The sequence below is a fragment of the Poecilia formosa genome, unplaced genomic scaffold, assembly GCF_000485575.1.
Source record: "Poecilia formosa unplaced genomic scaffold, Poecilia_formosa-5.1.2 Scaffold1043, whole genome shotgun sequence".
NCBI lineage: Eukaryota > Metazoa > Chordata > Actinopteri > Cyprinodontiformes > Poeciliidae > Poecilia > Poecilia formosa.
The window spans coordinates 12,517-27,585 of record NW_006800982.1 but is presented as its reverse complement, the minus strand read 5'-3'; the positions used below and the strand labels follow the sequence as shown (position 1 = coordinate 27,585).

At 45.1% G+C, this 15,069-nt stretch overlaps 2 protein-coding genes and 1 long non-coding RNA gene across 4 annotated transcripts in view; 1 reads left to right on the top strand and 2 right to left on the bottom strand.

The window, feature by feature from the left end:
- Positions 1-4,671: 4,671 nt before the first annotated feature.
- slc35d3 (solute carrier family 35 member D3) lies at positions 4,672-9,337 on the bottom strand. The gene is made up of 4 exons (XM_007544220.2): positions 8,757-9,337; positions 7,151-7,361; positions 6,413-6,570; positions 4,672-6,334 (listed from the first exon to the last, which is right to left on the bottom strand). Exons 1-4 carry the CDS (start codon positions 8,979-8,981, stop codon positions 5,624-5,626), a joined length of 1,305 nt encoding a protein of 434 aa, XP_007544282.1. The 5' UTR covers positions 8,982-9,337; the 3' UTR covers positions 4,672-5,623.
- Positions 9,338-10,448: 1,111 nt separating this feature from the next.
- Positions 10,449-15,069, bottom strand: part of pex7 (peroxisomal biogenesis factor 7) — a gene marked incomplete at its 5' end in the record, with an annotated part of 11,995 nt that continues 7,374 nt past the window's right edge. The window contains 2 exons of the mRNA XM_007544221.1: positions 10,449-10,704; positions 14,622-14,721. Coding sequence (XP_007544283.1) covers positions 10,636-10,704; positions 14,622-14,721 — 169 coding nt within the window. The remainder of the gene's footprint in view (positions 10,705-14,621; positions 14,722-15,069) is intronic.
- Positions 10,712-14,261, top strand: LOC107835120 (uncharacterized). 2 transcript variants are annotated; one of them, XR_001660948.1, is made up of 2 exons: positions 10,712-13,906; positions 14,078-14,261. It is a non-coding gene; the product is annotated as an uncharacterized LOC107835120 (long non-coding RNA). The 2 variants fall into 2 exon arrangements; XR_001660949.1 differs by having other exon boundaries at positions 14,072-14,261.

Here is a 15,069-nt window from a genome sequence, read left to right as displayed (position 1 = left end):
TCTGCCTTGAAGTCTGTTAAATGAACTGAAGATTAAAACTTTCAGCTGGTTTTTCTGTTGCAGTGTTTTATCTGGAGGCTTCAGAATGAAGCTCATCTAACAGGAATATTCAGTTCTGCTCCACCGGTGAAACATTAAAGTCTTCTCTTTGACTCTGAGCTCTGCAGAAATCTTCCAGAAGCTTTTTCTGTTTGATGATGAGCAGAAACATTTTAGCTGCTCAGCCGTTTCTCTCACACTGAAGCTAAACGTTTCTTTGACCCTCAGCTCCAGACGAAGGAATGAAGGAAAATGACCGTTTGCAGGACAGAGCGCGACGAGCCAACAAGCTAATAACAAAATGGGTCTGAGAGCCTCAGAGATGAAATCACAGCCTGTCAGAATCTGAGCCAAATTTAATTCAATTCCCCTGAGAAGATAAAAGCCGGGTGTCAAACGTTTCCTCCTCCTCACACCTGCTGTCTGTCCACCTCAGACCTTTAATCTCCTCCTTCAGGCTGATCGTCTTCAAACAGATCAGCTTCCAGGTGAACGACGCGTCTTCATCCTCAGGAATGTTTTAACTCAAATCTGCACAGAAATCATCACATTTGATTATTTTTATGTGACTTCCAGCTGAAAATTTGCAACAATGTAAAACAGAAAAGTCAGTGAAGAGCCAGAAATCCCAGAGGAGCGATGATGTCACGAGAGGAACATCAAACTCAAAATGGCCACCAGACGTGGAAGCAGAAACAACGAAGCATCCAGTTTGAGTTCAGAAAATAAAACTGAGAGCAGCAGATTGGAGACCTAACAAACTGTCACCACACCAGAGATTTAAAAGGAAGACCTTGTGATTCTGCTCCAGTTCTGACCAGCAATCTCACACAATGATCAGCCGTCTACGCCTGCATCTAGTCAGTTTTCATACCCTCCCTTAAAGCTAATGCTACATGTGGCTAATAGAGGGAATAAAAATAAAAATAGACCTTCATTTGGCTCAGACACAGAGTTAAAACCACGAGGAAGGAGCTCTGTAGGTGATGATTTGTTTGTTGTCAAACTTGCAGAGCAAAGAGAACAAGAATAAAATATAAAAATAAAAACTTGTGTTTTTGTCTGTTTCAACATTAAAACAGTAAAAAATCTGAACATTCCTGCTTTTTGTTTCAATCCGTCTAACGTTGAATGATCAAACTTCAGGATGAGCAGGAAGCGTTGGAGTCGGTTCGTCTGTGTCATCAGAAAACTCATCGACGTTCTGCTGGACGTGTTGATGATCCGCAGGAAACGCCGCCGCCGCCGCCGGAGCGTTAAATGAAGCTGGGAGAGTGTGAGAGCAGAAGATCAATATGGATCAATACCTGGACCTGACAGCTTCTTCAGTCCAAGGCACCGGCAGCTTTTCACCAGTCAGAGGAGAACAGGAGAGGAAAAAACCAGAACCAGAACCACTGACCGGACCTCAGCAGGAATCAGTGTCACGATGCACTTCATTCAGGGTCTAGTCAATGTTCCACAGTTTACCAACAGGGTGAGGACAGAGATTTAGGAAGGCCATCACAGAACCTCAACGCTGGCCTGATTTTTCCGACCAAAACCGGTTTGGACTCAGAGACCTGCTGGATCGCTGAACCGATCCGGGTCTCAACCGGATGAAACCAGATGGTGAAACTCCACAACTCAGTTGCTTTCTGGAAAAGAATTGCTAACTTTATGGCTGGTCGCCTTTTTGATGAGTCTCTCATGTGCAGACGAGGCCACGCCCCCAGCATCTCTTGACTCCGCCCACTTTGGTGGATTTATTTATTTTTTTAAAATAAATGCGTCTTTCCGTGTTTAATCAGGTGTAACTACAGTAAACACATTTCAAGGCTTCAGATTTAAAAACCTTCAAACTTTGTTGGTTTCTCACTGCTCAACCCAGTGGCGCAAAAAGTGGGTATGCGGTGGATAGGGCTCTGCACCAGAGGGGGCGTCAAAACCCGGTCTGGAGGGGGCGGCGCCCCGATGATGCCTTCACCTCACCATGCCCTGACGCTTCTTCACTTCGCGCACATGTAAATGTAAATGTAGGGAGTTTTACCTTTCACGTGTCTTCGTCTGGGGGGGTAAACATGTGGCTCATATAATATGTAGTTACGCCCCTGGCTCAACCTGCTGATGTTCCGTTTTACGAACCGGAACCAAAAGCTTCTGGTTTGTGATCACAACCCGCCGAACCCCGAACCGGAAGTGTCAGCTGGCTGTGTCGGCTAAAGCTGGAATGAAGCAGAGTAAAGACATCGCTCTTATCTGCATGGGAGGAACATCTGGACGCTCCAGCCCAGAGTTGGAACAGAAGCGTCTGTCCGTGACGCTGCAGTAATCCTGTTCGACGTTAGCTCGGCTCTCCGACCCACACACGTCCCTCTGAGAGCCTGATTCCCTCTGATTTCATTAGAAACTGTCGTCGGGTCGCCTGGAGGTGGACACGGCCTCCGCAGACACAGAACCGGCTCTGCTGAGCTTCTGTCAGCGCCGAGCCGCGGCGCCCTGCAGCTTTAAACCCACCATGAGCAACAAGCTGCTGGAACAGATGCAGGAGACGAGCTGACGGGTTTCCACAGGTTCACTCAGCGCCGCTCAGACTAAATGTTCATCCATCCAGCTGCGTGTTGGCTTGAAATGCTTCATGTTTAACCAAAAATGAACAGCTTCAATTAGTGACAATTTGACTAAAAACTCATTAATCAACAGAATTATCAGAATAAAATGATAAATGATTATCATTTTATTATTTTTGGTGAAAGTTCATGAAAAATACCACGTAATCAATATTTCCAAATACATCCTGTGTGTAGATAAAGCAGAAAATGATATCGAGGCAGATATTTCTGTTGACAGTTTGGATTAATTTCAGGACAAAATTCCCCAAAAATCTCCTAAAACCTTCAACTCAGACTGAAAAAGAGAAATATTGAATATTTAGCCATGGAATATTAGCGTGCTAGTGTTAGCATTAGTGTGTTAATCTGAGCCTTGGTGTAATATTTTTGTGATACCATCTGAAAGTTATTTTTTGTGTATGCTAATGTAATCTTAGCATGAAAGTGCTCTTATGTTAGCATTGGAGTGCTAATATTAGTGCTTGTTGTACAGTAATGTTACTGTCAGGATGCGGTGGTGCTAGCTGGACATTAATTAGCAAGCTAAAGTTAACAATACTGTGTGCTAATGTTAACAATCAGCTAATATTAGCAATGGGTAGATTCCCATGCTCATATTAGCTGTGCTGTGCGCTAATGTCACCATTAGAATGCATGTTCAGTATTCACATGCTAATGTTAGCTTTGGTACATTCTACAGCGTAAACATTTGTGATCTAGTGCAGTAATATGAATGTTTGGGATTTGATTAATTTTTTGGCAACAGGAACGGCCATGATTAAAACCAGGAAATGTGCCAGATTAACCATGATGCTAATGTCCCTGCACAATCCACAGTAGGCTGATGAAACATTACAAAGGAGCAAACATTAAGAGGAAATGAAATTGTTGAATATAAAACAGCAGCAGATCCAGAAAAAATACACAAGAAAACAGGATGCAAGTGCTAACATTAGCTTTAACATTAGCAGGCTCCCATTCTTCACTAATGTTAATGGTATGCTGGTATACTTACATTAGCATGCCAATGTTAGCTTTGTTGTGCTAATGTTAACATTAGTGTGCTACTGTGATGTGATTGTTAGATTGCTAATGTTTGATTAGCATCGACATACTAATAGTAACATTAGCCACTAATGTAGCTTACTTATGCTACCTAACTAAGTTAGCTTAGCATGTCTGAGCAGGTCAGAGGATTATCAATCATAAACCTCTGGTGATCAGGTGAACATAAACAGCTGATGTGTTTAGCAATATTCAGCTACATTAGCTGTTTAGTTAGCGGCTAATGTTGCTATGAACAAGTCAGGTTCAAGATCTAAGCAATGAAATTGCTAGCTTAGATCTGAAAATATGAAGGAGAAATGTTGAGTTTTTGGAAATGATAAAACTTCAAGATTAGACAGAAAATTGCTGTTAGATATTAATAATCAATAACAATAAGACAGCTGAGCCAAAAAGCGAAGCTCTCGATTTACCAGTCATCTACGTTCCCACCCTCATCTATGGTCATGAGTTTTGGGTCGTGACCGACGGAACGAGGTCACGGATACAAGCGGCCGAAACGGGTGTCTGGGCTCTAGAGAGAGAAGCTCGGTCGTCCAGGAGGGACTCTGAGCAGAGCCGCTGCTCCTCCACGTCGAGAGGAGCCAGTTGAGGCTCAGGCATCAGGTCAGGATGGACGCCTCCCTGGTGAGGAGATCATGTCCCACTGAGAGGAGGGGAAGACCCAGGACACGCTGGAGGGACGATGATCCTCGGCTGGGAACGCCTCGGGATTCCCCCAGAGGAGCTGGAACAGAGGCTGGGAGAGGGAAGTCTGGGCCTCCCGACCTGGGCTGCTGACCCCGCGACCCCGGATAATAATAATAACAGGATAATTACCTTATTATTGATCTGACCTTAAAACAGAACATTATCTTGTAAAAACCCAATTCACATATTAAATAAAGAGCTAATATTATTGTGGTTATGCGAGTCTTCAAATATTATAAAAACATATTTCCCTCGTTTCAGTGACAGATTATTAGGCAGAAGCCAATGTCAGTCTGGCAGCCATTTAATAGGAACTCACAGTGAACAACACACAACAAACATCTTTAAACAGCTGACATGATGGCGTCCCTTTATCCTCTCATACCAACAAAACAATCAAACGTTGTTCTCTTACTGAGCCTGAGGTTTTAGAAACGGCTTAAAAAAGGCCACAGTGGAAATCAAATCGTTGTGACTCTGAGTTTTTCCCTTCTCAGCTGTGAAAACACTGAAAACAACAACAACAACAATAATAATAATAATAATAATAATAATAATAATAATAATAAAAAATTTTGGCATTTTGAGACTCATAAGTTCAGAACAAAACCAGAAAGAAAAAAGCAACAGCAGTTTAATAAAACCTAAAATAAAAATTCACCTGCTGTGTGGTGAAGAAGTAAAAACGTCATAGAAACTAAATTGTTAGTTAAATTTCTTCGTTTGGTTCTTTTAGGTAAACAGACAAACCTCAGAGCAGCGACCCGGATGACCCGACGAACACGGAACAGAACCGCTCCCGTCATGGCCGACACATTAATTTCGATTATTTTGGATTTGATGATGAAATGGGAGCAAATGAAACGTAAACCGGACCTGCAGGGTTCAGTCCAGCCGGGTTCTAACCGGACCGGGGAAACGGACCGCGTCATGCTGGCCGTGCTCTGCGCCGACCCCTCCGCATGCCAAGAAGAAGCTCCGCCCCCTGCTGGCTCAAACTGGAACTGCTCATTACCATGGAGATACGGTCAGTCCGCCTCCTGGTTCTGCAGTTCTGGGACGTGAAATCTTCAGCACAGAGATAACGAAGCCAACAAGACCATCAAGCATTTGCCAAGCGGGCCGATGCAAATGAAAGACGTCCTCCGGTCTGTCCGGTCTGTCGGTCTGTCCGGTCTCCGTCCGCTGAGTTCCTTTCTGTTTCGGCTCAAGAGTCCGTTTGGGTCTCCATCCCGCCCTCATGGACTCTGAAGCTCTATGTTATCGATCAGATTTTCCTTCTTGGTGAGCTGCAGACTCCTGATAGACCTCAATGCTCCTACGAGGTTCTGGGTGGCGGACCGGCCGGAGGCCGCGTTCTCCTGGTGGAGGTGCTCCCTCTGCATCTCCAGCGCCTCTTTCTCCGTCATCACAACAGATTTCAGGCCACCGTCTCCCTCGGCGCTCCCCCCCACCGACAGCGCTCCGTTCGATAACTGAGGCGCCTCGTCCTCTTTCCTGTCTCCGCTCTCTGACGGCCCCGGCTCGGGACCGGCGGCGGACTCTTCCCCGTTCAGCGGGGGTTTCGCGGTGTAGGAGTCTCCAGGCTGCGCCGCGTCCTTCTCCAGGTCCTCGTACAAACTCTTCTTCTGCGTCTCAAAGTATTTGACCACGCAGTAGGTGATGGAGCCGATGGTGTTCACCACCACTCCGCCGATGAAGAGCCGCGTGGGCGCCACGTCTTTGAAGGCCAGCATGCCAACCGTGATGGTGGCGATGCTCTTGACCACGCCGACGAAGCTGGTGGTGACGGCCGAGTTGATGTAGGTGCAGTGCAGGGTGGTGAAGTTCATGGCGCAGCCGATGAAGATGCACAGGATGAAGATGACCGTGATCTGAGGTTCCTTCCAGCCCTCGTAGGTCCACATGTTGAGGGCGTCCATGGAGATGATAGAGCAGATGAGCAGCACCTGGAAACAGGAAGAACGTTAGAAAACAAACCAGAAACGAAGATGAAAGCAGGAAATTCCTAAAACAAGGTTCCGCACCGGAGACGCCATGATGGTGATGGCGTACTGTGCAGTCAGAGGTCCATACTCGCTCTCCAGACTGGTTTTCTGGATCAGAACCAGGTAGGAGGCGTGAATGATTACAGCCAGAACCCCGGTGACGTAACCAAACGGATCCCCGGTGAGGTCTCCGGCTCCTGCAGGAAACAACCAAGACAGGAAGTGAACCTGCAGGCCGACAGTCTGAGCTCCAGTCTATGAAGGCAGGTTTCCACCTGAGCTGTGCTAAAGAATGAATCACAATCATTAGCAAAAGTGCTACACCAACACGGTAATCAGTGAAAGCTAATGCTAAACACTACCAACATGGCAGTCTGTGGAAGCTAATTCTTAAGTGCTATGCCAATATGGTATTTAACAGAAGCTAATGCTAACATGGTATTTAGCCTTGTTCTCTACTGTTTGTGTTTGTTTTTTAAAATCAAGTTACTGAGTAGAAGAGAGAGAAAGTGAGGACAGGAAACTGAACTGCTGCATAAATAGACTACACCCACTTCAAAATAAGAGCATAACTTCTTGAAGAATTTTAACCAAAACTTAGACTCAGATTTTGAACTTTTATTCAGCTGAACATTTACCAATCAGCCAGGGAAATTAGTGCTAAAGTGCTAAACTAAAAGTTAGCTCTGCTGTTGGTGGATTAGAGGAAGTGTCCGCACCACTGGACGGATGGATGGATGAACACAAACAACTAGTTCCTGAAATCCTGGCTCTTACCTGCCAGAACAGCGCCCCCTGTGGTGATGAGCACGGCGGTCACCACGCCCACAGACGGGAGCGCGTTCCGGAGCACGCACACCCCGATGCAGAGCGTGAAGAGCGGCAGGCAGCGCTTGAACACCACGTACATGGGCAGACTGAGGCCGCGCAGCGACCACAGCGTCAGCGTGGACTGCAGCGTGGACAGGATGCAGACTGGCGCAAACTCCTGCGCAAACAGGAGCAAAGTGTCCTAAACACACATCATCAGCTGCGCCGTTTTACAGCACAACGGGGAGTATTAGGGCAAGGACAAGAGAAACATAAAATAGTAAAAATATTAACAGAACAAAGTCATAAGCAAGACGTCAAATGTAATATGGATGCAACACCCAGCACTGAGGGACTCCACTCTGGGACACGGTGATGGCAGCATCATGCTGTGGGGGGCTCCTCAATGTATGATAGGAACCATAGGCGTAGGAAGCGGGGGGGACGCGGGGGACATGTCCCCCCCCAATATTGGAGAGAGCCACATTCGTCCCCCCCAATGACAGACTCGTTCCTACACCCTTGATAGGAACATTGAAGTTCTGAAACATCGGAACCGGAGTCCAGAGCTAAATGTGACAGAAAGTCTGATTGCGGATGTTCAGCAGCAGAGTTTTCAGAACCTCGGAACCGCTTGATCCTGGTTTGGTTCGGTTCGGATCCAGATGCTGGATCTGCCCAGTAGGATCCATTTATGAAGAAAACAGCAGTATATTTACACCACCTTTATTAATAAACATTCATGTTTTCTATGAATCATAACAGAAATCAGATTCACGTCATTTTTATCCCTCTGCTGCGCATGCGCAGTGAGATCCTCTGCGCTCAGGAGGACGGAGCTGCACCGGAAAATTCACGGATTTATTCTGATTAAAAAAACATAAAAAATGAGAACAAAACATTTTCTGTGTCGGAGCGGAACCGGATCTGCATATAAACCACAGGGGCGCTGCGCCACAGGGGGCGCCAGAGTAAAGGGGAAATGACTTCTAGTTGGCATTTTCTGGATCCAACATCTGGTTGTGCAGAGCCTTTAATGTAGGAACATCAGAAAATAATTTCGCCTCTGGTGAAGAAGGAACGTTTGGAATCTGTTCATCTAAAGGATTCTCTGAACGATTCTCTGATAACAACCATGTACAACAACTGGAGAATTTAAATGAATGAGTTTCAACATTTGATTTCCCTCTGGGATCAATTTTAATTCAATGTTGATGTTTGAAGAAGATTGTAGATCTGAAGGTTTTTAAAAGTTATCGATTGAATAAAAGAATAAAAGTTACTGATTTGTAACAGAAAACTGGAGATGAACTGAATGGACTGTTGGAGTAAAACATCCTGATGGAAGTGAGAAAAGCTGCAGAAAGTTTCCGAACCGCAGCCAGTGCGGTCCGGTTCTACAGATCGGTCCGGTCCGGTTTTCCTTCAATTTAGAATCAAATATTTAAAAAACTATTTCAGAAGATAAATCCAACCTGCAGCAGAAATAAAACAAAGAACCCCATAAAACTTGAGGTGGAACACCAGAACCGGTTCTGGGTCGAACCCCTCCAGAACCTGTTCCGGCTCCTACCTTGGCCAGCTGCATGCCGAACGGCGGCACCTGGATCCTCCCGAGCCGCCGCAGGCTCTCCAGCGCCAGCATGGCCGTGAAGCTGGTGAGGAACTGGATGAGCGTCAGGAAGCCGAACTGGTAGTTGCTGATGAGGAACTTGAGCAGAATGTTGAGCGACCCGGAGAACACGCCGTGCGCCACGGCCACGGAGATCCCCAGCAGCCGGCTCCGGAACACCTCCATGGCTTCACCTGGACCCGGGCGGCGGGGGGCCTCCAGCTGATCCTCAGGAGGGTTTCTCCTCTCTGCGCTCCGGCTCCGCACTGAGGGGGAGGCAGAGCGGCGGGGGGCGGAGCGGCACGAACCGCAGCCACTCAGGAGATTTTACCGCAGCGGGGGGAGGGGGAGCCGGAGCCCGGGGCTCCTCCACGGGGGCCAAACTCCTCACATTCACGGAAAAACTTCCCAGGAACTCCGAGCTGCTGTTTCTAAAGACCCAACAAAGCTGCTCTGAAAAACGCAACTAATAATGTGATAAAACACAAATAAAAACTGTTGTTTAACATGGCTGCTAAGAAGTGGAGTAAAATAATAATAATAATAATAAAAAAAGTGAAATTAAAACGAAATTAACAAAAATATGATATAAAATGAAACTTTAATAAATTAAAATATGATGAAATGATGAATAGCGATAAATAAAACTAAATGAAATCAAACAAAAACTAAGACAACAGATTTTATGAAAAGGCTGAAACGTTAAATAAAACAATATATATAGAATAAAATATATGAAATTGCGAAAAACATTAATCACTTCAAATTAAACTCACTTTGTTTTGTATAGTTTTCTTTCATTTTTAAAAGCAGATTTTCTTCTGGTTCCTGAAAGTTTCTGGATTTATTTGCTGTAATTTTAAACAAACAGGTTTAACTTTGCGTTCAGATTGAATGTGTTCAGATCTGAAGTTCTGACCCAGTCGGGTTCTGTTTTCTCTCAGGATAAATGTTATGATTCCTGTTCAGGATGAGCTGAGCTCCCAACAGGCGGGGAAATCATTTTAATTGAAATATTTCATCAGAAAATCAGTTTTCAGGGCGGCAGGGGGGATGCCCCGCCCACATCCATTACAAACCTGCAGCGCTCTGGGTTCACTCACATTTACTCTCCAAATGCTTTTTAATTTCAACTAACTGGAACTGTTTCTTCAGAGGAAAACTGGAGGATCAGAAATCTAAAACGTGGAGGATGTTTTTATTTCTTAAGGAAAACACTGAAAACCAATGGCTTTAATAATAATAATAATAATAATAATAATAATAATAATAATAATGTCTCCATGTAGTCAGCTTAATTCACCATCTCACTGTAAAGCAATAAAAGTGACTCGCATCAAATCTGGTGAGTTCAGCAGCAAACGGCTCCAGCTGCTGATCAACGCTCACCGTGTTCGTTGTTCCACCTCCTGACTCGCCATCAGGGGGCGCGTCTGAGTGAGGCGGTTTTATAGCCAATCACAGGGCTGGAACGCTGGAACCAATAGGAAAATTCAGCTGCAGTACCACCATTCAACCCCTAAAGGCAGCACTGAGACACTTGCAATCACACAATTTGCACAGAAACATAAAAACTATTCAGTTTGTCTGCAGTGAAAAGTGGATTTAGGGTTTAGTTATCAAAAGGTTTGGAGGTTCTGCTGCTGAAACGACTGGATGATAAATAAAATATTTATTTCATCATAAACATCATTTACATAAAACACTTTATGATTAGATTTCACATCTTAATGAACTCAGAGTCCAATCAGTCAATAGGAGCTCAAATCCAGCCGGAAGAACCGCCCACTGTCCGGAAGACGCTCAGCAGTGTGTGTGTGTGTGTGTGTGTGTGTGTGTGTTATGGTGCTGCAGCGAGGCAGGAAGGTGAGTAGATCTTCACCGTCTCGTCCCAGGAACAATCTACCACCTGCAGAACCAAACAGCTGCAGTTACTGATCAATCAATCTAATTTTATTTGTATAGCACCTAAGGCAGCTAAAAACGATCTACATCATAAACACAAATATACAAAATCATAGATAAATTTTGTTGTTGTTACACATCAGATTATTGATTCATTGATTATGTTTCTAAATTGGCTCCAACCAGCTGGTTCAGTCTGGATTTAAAGGAGCTCAGGGTTTCGGCTGGTTTCAGTTTTCTGGAAGTTTGTTCCAGATCTGTGGTGAATAGAAGCTGAATCTAGCTTCTCCATGTTTGGAACCAGCAGGTTGATCCAGCAGAAGATCTTTAATCTGTTTAGTGATTTATAAACTACTAGGTGGAGTAGAACTAGACAGTGTAGAACCAGGTGGTGTAGAACCAGGTGGTGTCTCTACCCTCCTGGTTCTAGTCAGATCTCCAGCTGCAGCTTCTGGTCGTCAGTCTGACCTGCTGCAGGAATCAAAGCCACTAAATCCTGGATGAGTTTCTCTGGTCTCAGACTTTCGTCCTCTGGGTCTGAATGTTCTGGTGCTGCTAGAAGGTCCACTGAGGAACCGGCTTCATGTGGCTCTGGAGGGTCAGAGGTCATCTTTAGCAGACCGCCCCCTCCCCCACATGAAGGATTGTGGCTTTACTGATGAACAGCCAGGTTACTGGAGGTAAACCCTGAGTTTCACTCTAAGAGCTTGTGCCTCCATCGAGGGGCGGATAATAAGATACATTTTAACACGTTGTTGTTGCAACTTGTCTATTCTGTCGTTAAGCTGCCGGCAGCGGAAGTTGTCTCTTCAAAATAAAAGCATCAAGTCAAAAGCTGAGTCAACCATATATTGTACAAAATAAAACAAGGTAAAGACCATAAGTGCTAAAGATGTGACATAACAAATAAGGAGCTTAATTTGGGGTTATTTACATCATCTCTACTCCCAGGTTTCAGGCCTGATCGCTGAGCTACAGCTGCAGTAACTGTACTGATTCCCGCTCAGCGCCTCGACCCGCAGAGAGAAACCAGAACCGCCTGGTGTTGGAGCAGAACTGGTCCGGACCGGATCAGATGGAAACCGAGGAGGATGAACGGTGGAACAGATTCTGTTCGGCCCGCTAAGGAACGGCTGCTGACCCGGTCGGAATAGTGTTAGCATTAGCTGAACTAATGTAGCGCGTTATGTTAGCACAGCTAGCTTTCCGCTAGCGGTGGCCACCAGAGTCTGAAAGGTTTGAATGACAAGAAAAATCTGAATTAAAATCTGTATTCAGACGTTTTTCTGCCACTCTTCAGTTTGTTTGGAGCTTCTGCCGTTTGTCACTGCAGTGATAAATGTGTAATTCAGAGTTTTTATTGTTTATTGTTCGGTGATAAGTGTGCTGCCAGCGTCAGCCTGTGACGATCAGCAGACAGATGCCGCCTGCAGCTAAAAGCCGCTCTGATGTTTATCTGCTTTCAGTTCTGGTTCTGTTAGACGGACTGAATGTTCTGCTGGAAGCGGCCGTCCGGGCTGAGCGGCAGGTCGGACATCAAAGTGAGCGAGTTTCCATCAAACAGAGCCTCATTAGCTTTAGCTGGCTGCAGCTTTCATCATGTAACCAACCTTTAATCCTGCTGCTGCTTCAGCTCAACCACCGTTACCTTCTGCTTTATTTATTCTGTTCGTGTTTCCAGCTGCAGGAAAAAAATTGCTCTGATTTTATTTTAGAATAAATAGTTGTTTTTTTTGTGACTGGAGCTTCTTCAGAGTAAAAACTGTAACCTGGAGGCGTTTAAAACAGTGAAGCAGGCGCACTGTTTATACTGTAACCATGGAAACGACTTAAAGCAGACTAACTGTATTCAGGGTGATTCGTTAATAAAGAGGTTGGGAATCTCCTGAAAAACATGATATTTGCTTTGTTAAAGGTCAATAAAAAGTCATATTAATGTCTTCATAAATCACAAAGATTTAAAAATGTGAAGTTTTTAAACTAAATCTAAGCTAGCCCCAGCGCCGTGTGATACGCTGAGTTCATGCTAGCTGTCACGTCTGTCGCTAACTGTATGCTAACCATGGGTTTGGATAAAGATTTCTTTAAAGTCAAACGTTTTTGGGCGCCAAGACGAGCAGTTCCAGTCTGAATGCTGGTCATACTGGTTGTACTCCAGTTCCGCCTCCGCAGCTGGTTCTCTGAACCAGAAAGGAGCTGAAAGTGTCCTCAGGACTGGAGCAGGGCGGTGACTCAGCCTCAGGACCGGAGGCTCTTCTGTCATCAACTTTAAGAAGCTCACGAAGCCAAGAGGAAGGAGCTCAGAGCCACACAGACCTTTAATGTCTCCCAATAATTACAAGCAAAAAAGAAAAACGTTAATTAAAAACTACTAATCGTTCAGAACATTCCCGCAGTACATCAGCGTTAAACTGTTTGCTTGATTTAAAACTCCAGTTTGAATTCATATTCAGAGTCACAAGAGAAAACATGAAGGTAATAAACAGCTGGGAAAACAAACCCTGGCCAGGATTTCAGTCAGAGCTAAAAACGAAGCTAAAGATGAAGATGAGATTAACTGTCCGTCTGAACTTCCTGTCAGGTTTATGGAAATGAGCTTCTTTTAAAAGCTCAGGTAGAATCTCTTCCCTTCAGTCCAACAACACATGCAGCTCATCCTCCTCATCATCATCATCAGGAGGAAGTTAGCCGTGATGATGATGCTGCTCAGCGCTGTGGCTAAAGGTTCATCTGCTCCAGAAGTGAAACTCGTTTCTGCTTCAAGCTCAAAGAAAACCTGAAATCCAGCTTCTCAGAAAATGGAAACCTGCCATCAGATCAATAAAATGCTGGTTTTGATCCAGGCTGATCAATAAAACGGTGGTTTGGTTGCAGGCTGATCTGCGTCGCCTGATGGTGAGCCTCTGAGCTCAGACTGACCCGACGGCCTGGACCGGACCCACAACGGGACGAGACACCAGAGGCTTTTACGACTCGCTGCTCTGAGCGGCCATCTGCAGATAGAGTGATGGATGACCCTAATTCAGCCTCACACACACACACGCACACACACACACTCTGTTATCTCAGAGCGGAGCGCTGACAGGAAGGATGTTCCCACATCAGGGAAACTCCCGTTGATCCGAACCGTTTAGTTCACTTCATTCATGCTGTCAGGACATGAAACAGCCGCGATTTTAGAGATTTACAGGCTGGAAGATACAGAAGTCAGACTGGATGGATGAGGAGGAGGAGGAGGAGGAGGAAGAGGAGGAAATGATCAAACAGATAAGGACAAACCTTTAGATGAGGAGAGGAAGAGGATGCTAAAAATGAATGAATGGGATAACGAAGGATGAGTGGGATGAAAAGAGGTGTGGAAGAGGGATGAGGATGAGGATGAAGATGAAGAGTGTGATATTTAGGGCTGGGTGATGAAACAATAACGATATCTATTGTCAGAGAAACATGATCAATATCCATAGAAAACATAGAAACGTCTGACAGAATATTCAATAATTACACTGAACTTTGGTCCAGAACTGCAAGGCATTCTGGGAGATAGGCAGACGAAAGGCTTTAGCCGCTCAACCGCTCAAGGCTAGCTAAGCTAGCTGGGTAGCATCAACTACCTCACTCAGTCTTTGGTTACCTAGCAACTACCTACTGGATAAAACACATCTCAGGTTCCCCACAGGTCATGAAGACAGATGAGGGAGGACTGCAGGGTCAGAGGGAGGGATGAGTGATTATCATCACTATCAGTTATTATTACAGAGCAACAAGGAGGAAAAGTCCAGACAACGAGCCGAGGAGAGCGAGAGGGATGAAAGGCTGGAAAGGGAAATGGACACTTAATTTACCATATAAAGGTAGACAGGTTGTGTGTTTTAGTTGGTCAACAACAGGAAGTGAAGAGGATGAGTGGGATAAACAGGTCACCTGGTGGGGGACGTGGAGGTTGAAGTCCAATCCACAGACAAACTCTGAATGATGCTCCACTGTGTCCAGGAGAGGCAGACGTCTGCCGAAGTCCCAAAACCTGAGGACAAAAACACAAACCCTGAGAGGGGGGCGGGTAGAGAGCAGCAGGACGACGCCAGGAAACCAGGAAGTTTATTCTGCAGAGCCAATCGATAAGATCTAGAAAACTCCAGACTCTGATGTAGAAACAGGAAAATAACTGCAGGTTTCCTGATGATTCGTATTCTGCTGGTTCTGCTGGGCAAAAGTTTTTTCTGATTTGACACAATTTAGATTCTCTTTGGTTGTTTTATGAAACTGAAGGAGATCATCTGCTCTCCATTAGCCTTATATTGAAACATTTCTCATAATCCTGAATAAAAACATGGACACTGAAGAAAAGGAGGTAAAAACAGGAAACTAAAAT

Coding starts and splice junctions, on each gene's coding strand:
- slc35d3 (XM_007544220.2), bottom strand. CDS start 8,981: ATGGAGGTGTTCCGGAGCCGGCTGCTGGGGATCTCCGTGGCCGTGGCG. Junction 7,362..8,756: donor TCGGCATGCAGCTGGCCAAG/GTAGGAGCCGGA, acceptor CTGTTTGCGCAG/GAGTTTGCGCCAGTCTGCAT. Junction 6,335..6,412: donor TCACCATCATGGCGTCTCCG/GTGCGGAACCTT, acceptor TCCTGTTTCCAG/GTGCTGCTCATCTGCTCTAT.